Source organism: Gastrolobium bilobum, unplaced genomic scaffold (assembly GCF_033153095.1).
Source record: "Gastrolobium bilobum isolate Gb01-03AN ecotype WA unplaced genomic scaffold, APGP_CSIRO_Gbil_v1 utg39360, whole genome shotgun sequence".
In the NCBI taxonomy this organism is placed as follows: Eukaryota; Viridiplantae; Streptophyta; class Magnoliopsida; order Fabales; family Fabaceae; genus Gastrolobium; species Gastrolobium bilobum.
Genome location: NW_026896693.1, coordinates 31,652 through 43,629, shown reverse-complemented (window position 1 = coordinate 43,629; position 11,978 = coordinate 31,652). Strand labels below are relative to the sequence as shown.

General features: G+C 34.2%; 2 protein-coding genes across 2 annotated transcripts; both read right to left on the bottom strand.

Annotated features, from left to right (window-relative positions):
- Positions 1 to 2,572: 2,572 nt before the first annotated feature.
- LOC133301453 (uncharacterized) lies at positions 2,573 to 3,312 on the bottom strand. The gene is made up of 2 exons (XM_061501080.1): positions 2,907 to 3,312; positions 2,573 to 2,838 (listed from the first exon to the last, which is right to left on the bottom strand). The coding sequence occupies exons 1-2, from the start codon at positions 3,310 to 3,312 to the stop codon at positions 2,573 to 2,575; spliced, it is 672 nt and encodes a 223-aa protein (XP_061357064.1).
- Positions 3,313 to 6,359: 3,047 nt separating this feature from the next.
- On the bottom strand, positions 6,360 to 9,771 carry LOC133301460 (large ribosomal subunit protein eL20z-like). The gene is made up of 4 exons (XM_061501087.1): positions 9,446 to 9,771; positions 8,334 to 8,409; positions 6,865 to 6,979; positions 6,360 to 6,688 (listed from the first exon to the last, which is right to left on the bottom strand). Exons 1-4 carry the CDS (start codon positions 9,687 to 9,689, stop codon positions 6,629 to 6,631), a joined length of 495 nt encoding a protein of 164 aa, XP_061357071.1. The 5' UTR covers positions 9,690 to 9,771; the 3' UTR covers positions 6,360 to 6,628.
- Between the last annotated feature and the right edge of the window lie 2,207 nt (positions 9,772 to 11,978).

Genomic DNA, 11,978 nt, shown 5'->3' with positions numbered 1-11,978 from the left:
CAGAAACAGATTTTTTTCAGCATTTTGATAATAAATTGTTGTAAAACTAAAATCATCTTGATCCGTTTATTAAAAAAAAGATAAATTTAAAAAAAAATTAATCATTCTCTAAATATATTTCTAAGGGGCAGGTTATATTTACAAACTTTTTGTTTACAAACTCTTACAAACTACACTAAGTACAACCGGTCATACTTTAATCATGCAGTGTACGACCGGTCGTACTTAGTGTAATTTGTAAAAAAAAAATTGTAAATGGATCCTATCCCTATTTCTAATAAAATATGTTATCCACAATTTATCAAAAAAAAGGAAAATGTTATCCACAAACATATTTTTAAAAAGTTATTTACTAAGGTATTATTCAGGGGTAAAATGTTCTCTTTATCATCGGATGAGTGATATGTAACAGACAATATAAAATAACTGTTTAGGTATGAGCTTTCTCTTTTTATATTTTGGCAAGCAGAAAAAAATTAATTATTATTATTCACAATAAATTTAATATTTTTAAATTTTTATGGATTTCGAATGATCATATTAGACATATTATTATATATTATTAATTATTATTTAATTCAATTAATTTAACATTAAGTTTCAATTTAATGTCAAAATAACTTAGTCAATCCACATGTAGTGAGAAGATAATGTTGAGATAGAGAAATTTAAAATAGTCAACAAGATAATGTCATATAGTAGCGGGTCACTACCCACCCGACCCTCACTCACTAATGGAGTCATCGAGTTCAATTGCATAGTAAATAATTTTTATCAAATCATATTTCAAGATTTTAAAAATTTATATTATTTTGTCAAAAAATCAAATACTTTCAATCTATTTTGAATTTGACAGCATTGATCTCTGTCTTAACTAATGATCTCGTGTTTATGTAATTGTGTTGAAAACTTAGCAAGAAGAATTATATCACCTTTTTGATCTTGTCTGACTCAAATATATATTAGTTGTCACCCTTTTACAATCAAATACCAAATGGTTTATATTTTATCTGGGGGGGGGGGGGGGGGGGGGGGGGGGGTGCGCGGGAACGACCATAAAAGAAAAAGATAAAACATCAATTACACCAACATCCACCTCATTCTTCCCGGTTATCTTAACCCACAATGTTATTAGCAACTTTTGATAGACTTCTGAAAAATTCTAAACACCTACCCACCTCCTATTACTATTAAATTCTGTTTTATTTAGCAATATTTCTTGAATTCTTGTTTAAGATTGTTATATGATTTAACATGTAGATTACTTAGGGGTGTCAAAACGGATCGACACGACACGAATTCGACACGACACGAATACATCAACACTAACACGACACGAATTTTTATTCGTGTCAAAATCTTCAACACTGACACGACCCGAATTTTTTGCGGGTTGACACGACACGACACGAATAACACGCAAAATAGGAGTCAAAATGGTAATTGACAAAAAAAATTTAAAAAAATGGATCGATATTAAAAAAAATTAAAAAAATAATAATAAAAAATTAAAAATAAAATAATTTAAAAAAAATACGGGTCGACACGAACACGAATACATCAACACTAACACGATACGAATTTTTTACGTGTCATTTTTCCCAACACGAACACGACACGAATTTTTTTGCGGGTCAACCCGAATACGAATTTTCGTGTCGTGTCGCGGGTCGACCCGCGTGTCAAAACCTATATTGACACCCCTAAGATTACTTGAAGAATCCTAATTTCAGAAAAATAAAGATTAAATTGTATGTTCATTCATCAATAAAAATGACACATCTGAGAAGAGATCTAATACACAAAGGCTCTAATACATTCTGATGTACAATCTAATACACAAAGGCTTTATTTATAGAGCAAGATAAAGACATATCTGAGTCAGCAAGTTACAAACAGACAAACTAAGTAACAGACTAGAAAATAGAAGAGAACAGTAGTGATCTAATACATACAAAAGTACAGTAACATCAACAAAGCTAAAGCTAAGTGACCTATATCACTAATAGTAAGCCACACAATAGGAGATGTTGAGAGTTCATACCTTAGCGAGATTCAGCTTATAAAAAAATAAGTTGGCACACGCTAGAGCCCCGTCGTATATTATATAATGATTTTCTGTGAATATGCCTCTTTCCCCAAAGTCCAACAATCTGTCGGTATAAATATCCATATCCTTCAAAACAAATCCATAACGTAAAATATATTTGGCAAATGTCCAGCTCATCTACAGATCCTTGATATCCTTTAAACTTAAAAGAGGTGAGGTGTATGCAGGGTCTATGTATTGTGTGGGATCGTGATGCGTGGATGTGGATGCTGCTATGACATGGCTACACGGGAATCTAAAAGCAATGAACTCGCCACACTAACATGTACGATTAGATAACGAAACTAACCATTTCTTACCGCCGCGATGGGTCCTAACATTATACGACTCTTGCACTTCATTTCTTACCGCCGCGTCGTAGGAAGTTACATAATGTGTCGCGGCTTTTCGTTGATTGTCCACATATGCTCGCCACATGACTTTGGCGAAGCGATTACCTCTCCTAATCTCCTCACGGGCTTCTTATCCATGCTCCAAAAAATATGCCACTAGTCTACTGTAAGTAATACGCACAAGTGAGGTAATAGGAAGGTTTCGCACCCTTTTTAGAACTTTATTAACACACTCTGACAGATTTGTTGTCATGTGGCCAAACCTTCTTCCTTGTTCATCGTAAGCGATACTCCACTTTTCTTTCGAGATGCGATTAATCCAAGCAGCTGTTTGCGGGCTTGTTTCTTTAAATTTCTCTAAACCAGCATCAAAGTCCAAGCGCGATGTTATATATCCTACACATAGCACACATTGTAATTATATATTGTATCTTATAGTTATACGTGTACGTTAAAATACATACCTAACTTCTTCAACTGCTTCTTCAACATAATATTCTTGAACTTGTGATTGAAATTACTAACCACGTGGCGAAGGCAATGCACGTGGTATGCCTGTGGTGGAGCCCATCCTAGATCAACATTGTTGACTGCAGACAAGATGCACGGATGCCGATCAGAAATGAGACAGATTTCGTGTTTTTGCGCAACATGTATTCGAATAAGTTCTAAGAACCACGACCAGTTGTCAGTATTCTCCCCAGAAACGATAGCGAATGCAATTGGAAGAATGCAATTGTTGCCATCAACTGCTGTAGCAATCATGAGGGTACCCCGATATTTGCCATATAGGTGGGTACCATCAATAAGGATAATTGGCTTGCAATAATTGAAAGCTTCACAATACTGTTTAAATGTCCAAAACACCATTTTGAACACCTTGTGAGCTGGTCTAGGCATCCATCAATGAAATGGTCACGCAAATCCAGCTTATAGGCGGATCCTGGAGAAAAACACAACATGTAATCCAACCATCTAGGTAGGAACGCATAGGACTCATCCCAGTCACCGAAGACTTTTACAATAGCCTTTGCTTTGCCTTCCATGCCTTCCTATAAGATATATGGAATCCAAGGCTGGTTGCTATCCTTTCTTGGATTAGCCCAATTTTGACACTGGGCTCCTCTCTTATCATTTATGTATGTGGTAAAACAAGAATGTATTAGTAAAGGGTGGACAAAATTTTATAAATTTAATAAATACAATTGTACGCACCTAAGATCAATGAACATATGAGATTTGAGTCCAACTGCTTGTGATCTTGGGTAAGACTCTGACTAACACATGTGTGTTCGTTGTTCCATATGCCTATAACCCATTCATTGCCACCCTTTTTTTGGTATGCCCTCATTCTCCATGGACAACTGGCGTTATGATTTTGACAAACCATTATCAACCTTTTCGTATCACTTTTGTCTACGACTGTTGTGCGATGATTTGCCATACAATATTGTTTGATCGCCATCTATACATCTTGCTTGTGTGTCAAACCCTTGGTCCTTATATAGCTCGTGGCCCATCTTCCAGTTAGGTATTTGTGCTCCATGCATGTCATCCAACTCTTGATCTAGGTATTCCCAATTAACATTCGTGTAATGGCTTATTCCAGACCAAAATGGTACATTATCATTTCCTGCATAATAACATATCGAAAACCTGCATTGTGTAGTTTAATATGATATTAGATAAGCACTAATAAAGCATTAATGGTTACGTACCTGCAACTGGCGGGTCTTGCATTCCGACAATGCCCGGAGATGGAATTGGTTGACCAACTGCAGTAGGCGGACAACAATCAAAATCACCATCGACATCCGTATCCGATGACTCACTGTCCGGAACAAGACCTTCGTCAACCTCTTCCTCGGAACTATCTGTACGCCAAGATGGATCGTACATATCGTGGGCCGGCAAGATTTCATCACAAATTTGTTGAGTTGGTGGTGCAAGCGCGAGTGACGCGTCCTCATCTTCCAGATTGACAACTGGCTCCATGTTTATGTCGATGAAGTCAGTGGATGGTGCAGAAAGTTGACTGCTTGATTGTCCACCGTAGTTGACTTCTGCATACAATTCAATAAATCTTGACTCCCCGTGTTCGGAAGTGCTTGCATCTACTACTAACGCTACATCTTCATCTTCGATAATTTCCACACCAACCCACTGCACGGGGTTACCCGAGGCACATCTAGCAGTCAATCGAGCTAGAGTTTGACTACGTTGTAATCTCAACTTCTTGTATATTATCTTCTTCGGTTCATGAAGATTGCATGTTGAGCTCATGCGAAACATTTTTGCATCACCTTCAAAAACTTACTCGTTCTGTCCCAAATATTTTCTCCCATTATAATAAACATTGGCGATTAAATCATTCGTACCCTCACTCATTGTACAAAAGTAGAAAAAAAACTAACATTCAAAGACAACACAAAAGTAGTAAAGCTGTATATAAAAGGAAGTTTTTCGCACTTGGTGGTGAGGCACCTAAAATGGAAGTTTTTGAATTTATAGTAAGTAATTCGCTATATAGAATAGCAAATTACTGCACATAATTTGCTATGCCCCCTAGCAAATTACAGGGGAGATGACACTTGTATCTGGTTTGTCAAATATGTACCTAATTCGCTATGAGTCATAGCAAATATAGCTACATAATTCGCTACCTGGTACAGCGAATTATGTGGGGTTTTGACACGTGTCCTGACATTGAATAGATAGGAACTTACCCATTTGACACGTAATTCACTGCACTGTGCAGCGAATTATGTGTCCAACAGAATTGTGCCACATCATCATGCATAATTCGCTACACAGTGTAGCGAATTACTGCTGGCTTGACACGTGTCATGTGACTGACTGTACAGCCTGACATCTTGTCCACGTAATTCGCTACACTGTGTAGCGAATTATGTGGTCAATTGAGACGTGCCACATCAGCACACATAATTCGCTACACAGTGTAGCAAATTATGCCGCGTGACAGTTTGATAAATAATTTGATAAACAATGACAAAATGATCATTGTTCCTCATTGTTGTGAAATTTGGATTACGGGCCTGGTTAAAATCCCAAATCATGGGGTTAGCAATCCAACTATTGGTCAAAAAATTGAATAATAAATTTTGGATAAGGAAGTTAATTTTAAAAAATAATATTATATATAAAAATATTTCATTTAGAAAGTATTATACTAAATAATACTTCATGTGAAAAAGTATTAATTATGGGTTTGATATTTGTCATTTTAGAAGAGAGATAGACACAAAAAATGAAAATCATGAGAGAGAGAGAAAGAAAGTATGTGATTTTTTTTAATTTAAATTTTAAATAAAAAAAATTATTTTGTGTCTATTTCTCTCTTAAAATGACATAACTTTATGTCATTTAAAATGACAAACACTTTTCTCATTTATTATATAGGTAACTAATATAATGGTTACATCAATCTAGCATTATTTTCAAAATTGAATTGGTTTAATAATAATATAAATAAATAAAACTGACTTGATAAAAATGTGCTACTTAATGTTATAACGCACTTAATCACAAAAAAAATTCATATCATGTTCTAACCATTCAAAGAACAGGACACTTAAATCTAAAAATTTTCATACCTTCCAGATTTGAAGAGCTTCTAGTTAGCTTTACATGACCACAAATTTCATTTAATTTGGACTACTATAGCTTAAAGTTATCCTCAAAAGCATGCAAACATATCATCCAGTAACCCAAAAACAGCATCTATTTACACAACATCCCAGTTGACAATTCTGTTGAAGTTACATACAGCTCCATGATTTGATATTTGTACAAAATGCACCAAAAACATAGTCTATATTTACCATTCATGTCTCAACTTACATACCACAGCATTAGATTTCATCCAAGAGAAAGAGCATCTTGCATAAACATAATCCTTACTTAAAGGGGGTAGTTTATGTTAACATTGTTAACTCACAGTATTTAAGGAAAATGTTTCATATAAATATTGATAAACCACATAAACTATTGCCTCGTCATATCTTTAGTCAGGACAACCTTGTAACAAATCAAACAATACAAATTACATATGGTAGCAGTTTTCAATGAATATGGCACGGTAAGTTGCACACAGACATAACTTCCAGCAACTGATACACATTAGATACAACCATCTAGCAAACTTTACAACTCTTTTACGTGAAGATTACCAATCATCTACTCCTTTTGTCACACCAAGAATAATGGCAATTGTGGCCAGAACAGCCTGCAAATGCAGTCTCACGAAGTTAGTATTACCTTCTCATGCATTATGGAACAATTTTATACAAGTAATCAAAAAATCTTCAAGCAAGTTAATCCCCAATCTAAATATTCATGGCAAGCTCATCTTAAGACCTGAAACAGGCTTCGAGTGAAAAATGAAAGGATAGAATCACTTACAGCAACTATACAAGCAATATATCCGGGTTTCTCTCGATAGTCTACTCTGGAACAAAGCATAATTATTGCCCCAACATACCATGGAATACCAGCAAGAAAGAAACCTAATATAAACCTTCACAACAGCAAAAAATATTGAAAATCAACATCCCAATATTAACTTTGAAAGAAAGGAAAATAAGAGATATGACTATATGACATTATGACATTTAACCTTGGATAATATAAAAGGAAATAATTTAAATGGTTCAATCATGTTTATAAGATCATACTAAAAAGGAAAAAGGTAGAATGGAAGCATGTATGAACAATCCTATCATGCCCCCATAATAAGGTAAAGACTGAAATGATATACAAGGTTCATGTTAAATCGGCACTATAAAGAAAAACTTCCCCTGCCATGGCAGGATATAATACTTTCTATAGATGTTATTCACCAAGGTAAACAGAAACAATTTCCACAAAAAATTAAATAAAAGACATGTGAATCATTTCATTAGTCTACTTGTTTTGCATTGTGAATACAGTATGTGGGTCAACTTTGATATACAGCGACAATAATAAATGACAAAACATTGCTCATACCTTAAAATGTAAAGAAAAAATTATGAGTGCAACCCAATTATATAGACCGGTCAAAATAAGGCTACAACCATTTTCCTTTAACAAATGGGGGCAGAGGTGGGAAGGGGGTTCTGATAATAATAAAAAGGTGTAGACACCAATAGACACAAACTGCTGAAAATTCAAAGCAGGTTGTGTGGAAGGTGACCATTTCCAAGAACAAATTGGTTGATGTTCGAGAAGGGTCTCATGAAATGGCAAATCATATGCCATTTCCCTCTTCTCCACCTCTCACATTGTAATAAATTTCACAGCCGAGCTCTGTAAATGCAAGCATGATGAGAAAGAGAAAGCTATAATATTCTACTCCGGGGAAGCAAATTTGCTATCATAATATTGTGCTGATTAATTTCTCTTCTCAAAAATTCCTTTAGGAAGACCCACCATCGTAATTCAAAATAAGAAAGCATTTATCATTTCAATATTCTCTTGGTGCAAGTACCCTCATCCTTAAGATCAAAGATAGGGGAAATTAACATTAGAAATCAAAGAGAGTATTTTCCTCATGCACAATAGACAAATCAAAGGGGACGAATCGGAGCAGTGGTAAAATTGTTCCTTCATGAGTGAAAGGTCATGGACTCATGGGTTCGAATCCAGGAAACAGCCTCTTTGCAATTATGCAAGGGTAAGGCTGCATATAAGGATTTCTTCCACCCCACACTTGCTAGTCGGGTTTAACGGGGAGTGATTTTTTTTTTTTTTTACAATAGACAAATTTGATTTAAATTTTCCCCAAAAAATAAAATGAATTTTCATCAATGAAAAATTAAGATAACTTGAAGCAATTATCCACAAACAGAAATTTGTGAAGTTATTTGCCACTACACATGAAATTTACTTACAAGCACCAACCGCAACCAATACCACAGCAACCAAGGCGGCGTTCTCTTACAGGTCGTCCTTCAGCAACTGCATAACCTGAACCAATATCAAAGAGGAAACTGTATCAAAATCTAGCAGGCAGGAAAATGAAGTTTGCTACACTACCTATATATCATCATGAAGCTCTCATCCATCAGATTCTCAAATATAAACACCAACTGTTCATAATTTCCTTCTAATATTACCAGCTTCTCCTTTACCACATGAGTGGGCTGTATGATTTCTTATCAATTCATTTTAATGCAACAACACGGATTACATGACATCTGAACCCAAGTGTTAACATCATGACCAGCTTCTCCTTTACCACACGATTGGCTGCATGATTTCTTATTAATTCATTTTAATGCAACAACATGGATTACATGAGATCTGAACCCATGTGCTAACATCATGACCCTTGAGCAAAACAGCATATACAAGTTGCAATGAGACTGGTAATATTATCAGATAAAGTAGATCTAGATCCCATCAACCTGCCAAATCATCCTGCAACTTAAGCGTGCCACTTCGATCATAGGCAACAAATGGAGAGTTAAAGATCATGATGGCAAGGTATAATAATCAATGATAAACTTTGAATCACCAGCCACCAATTTCATAGTATTCCAGAACATCAAACAGTGAACAACATATTCGTGATCATTCCGATCACCACATTCAGAACAATTTTCAACCTTCAACAATCAACTATATTGAGAAAAGATAAGTATACCAAATACTAAATAACAAAAATTAAGTCAACCCAAGTTTATAAATTTCTCCCTTAAACCCAATATTTCACACGGGGACAGTTGACCCACCATTATTTTGCAGCTAAATTTACACAAGTTGATAACAATCAGACAGAAAATCCAAAGGCAGAAGAAGCAGTGCAAGCAGAATTGAATAAAACAAAAACCATCTCGAAAATTCCAATCTTTGATCCGACCCATCACACAAATCATTCAATATATCATTCTAGAAATGAAATTTTGCAATGGAATCACCAACTTCTCATTTCCAAGCTCAAATCAAATCCAAAAAAAAAAAATACCAAATAAGTCAAAAAAAAGGGGGGGCAGAGCCATACCGGGAACTGCTTGGTACCCGTGAGGGTAATACGGCGGAGGAGGGGCGGAGGGATCGGCAACGCCAGGTGGCGGGACTGGGTGAGGGAAACCGATGGCGGGGTGTGGGTCCGGCGGAGGAGGAGGGTAGTTGGAGACACCTTGGAAGGTGCCATACTGAGGAGGTGGATATGGTTGAGGCTGCGGCGGAGGATGGTGGTGGTGATGCTCGCCGGCGACGGCTCTGGGTTTGTCTTCTTCGGTCATCTTCTCTTCTCTTTACTTCTCAGAGACTTTGACTTGGGAATGGAATGGTGGATCGTATCGTGTGAGTGAAAAAGCTACAACAAATCTAATGTACCAATGTGATATTGAAGAAATTTATTATTATTATTATTACTAGAAAGAATTTTTTGTGATTTTAAATGATTATGTTATTTTAAGAAATAGATAGACATAGAATAAATTTTTTATTTAAATTTTAAATTAAAAAAACCTATCACTTTTTCTCTTTTATGATTTTCATTTTTTGTGTTTATCTCTCTCTTAAAATGACATAATTTATGTCATTTAAAATGACAAACACTAGCCTTCTTCTTCTTATTATTATTATTATGTGGACCCGACGAATTGTGTGCAGTGGTATAAAAATCAAAATGATATCAATCGGTGTCATTTAGATATTGAATCGGTCGTGTATTTGATTTGATATGAAATTGATGAATCGCTTTAACCAGTTTGATAACACTGATCATGTGAATTTTAGGGTAAAGTTTATGTTTTTAATGTTTCTAAATAGTAGTTAAGAATAGGGGACTCAGATTAGATACATGAACGTGAATATTTCAAAGAGTAATGTCCTCTCTAGTGTTACAAAAGTTAGTGAAAATTTTATGTTTATATCTCTTTCTATATGGATATTAATTAGATAAAAATTTATTAAATTCACGAATATTTATAAGCAACGGTATAAACACAAAGTTTTGATATAATAAAATGGAGAGGTTATATTTATTACTTTTTTTATTAATTTTTATTATCAAATCTTAATCATTAATTTTTGTCAATTATAATTTATTTGGCCACATTTATTAATTGATTATTATTTTTAATAAATTATAATCGTTAGATTGACGAAAATCAACGGTTAAAATTTAATAATAAAAGATAATAAAAAAACATAATAAGTATAGTATTTCTCTAAAAAAATTAGAATAATAATATGCATGGCAAATTCACAATGGCTAAATAAGGAAATTAAATATATTTTTCTTAATTATAAAATTCCCTCTCTTAAAGGATTTGTATGCCCAAAATAATAACTAGAGAAGTTGAGATTTCAAAAGGTATATTTATGAGATTCTTTTATTTATAAAGAGATTTTAAGTGGGTAGGTTGATTTCATATAATTAAAAAGGGTCACTACATGGTGCACTATTTACCTTATCCTTAAGATTTTGTTATTTTTTGCATGAAGAGATGGTAACAAACTTGTGAAATTGCTACTTGGTGCTCTTTCATCCAAATTCTGTGTGGATTACCATAAAATATATTCGTAACCTGGGCTTCTTCGACACGTTTACTCGAGTAATGAATATGATGTCATATATCATAAATAATATCCTCCACATGTTGAGCAAACACGTTTAAGGCTTCTTCTTTTTTTCACAAAACATAAATAATATCCTCATCATTTATTTATTTATTTCTCTTCTTCTAATTTCTCTATCATAAACAATACTTCACGTGCGTTTTTGAGGTCTCTTCACATATATATCTACACACAAGGGGCAAAAAAATTTAATTATTGTATTTAATTAAATAATTACGCATTTATTACAGTTTGGGAAATAATTACGAATTTATTGCACACTGCGACGCTACTTTTGAACATCACATGTGACGCCCCAGTGGGGCGTCTCACCCTAAGGGAAGACACTCCAATGGGACGTCACATGTGACGCCCAAAAATAGCGTCTCATATGTGCTCTATAAATCCCCAAATGTTATCATTTCACTCCTCACTCTTTCACCTCTCTCTAACCATGGTTCATAGCGGAGCTCTGGCAACATTAGGTAAGTTCGTAATACCTGCTATCTATACGTTTAAATTACAGTGCTAGTTCGTAATACATGTTAGGATTGATCGTATATTAGAGACTTAGAACATTAGGATAATCACTTATAAATTTTGTTCCATGCTATGAATGTTGTAAAGATATAATAATTTCTTTGTTACGTAGTTATTATTATTAATATTTAATTATGCATTAAGGTTGAGCGTATTAATTAGTGATTTAGAAAATAGTGATAACCTCTTCGTAAATTTTGTATGTATGATGTTATTAATGCAGGAGTGTATTCATAATTTTGTAGTCAGTTAGGTGTGATGATTAGTACATATTTATGAAGTTATTAGTGACCTAGGGTTAAGTATTCTGTAAGTATTATATTGTTTTTGTCCAATGTTTTATTATTATTTAATTACAAATAAATGACTGTACTACGTTATAACATTATTTCATTAATTTCGATTCTAGTAAAATAAATGATTGT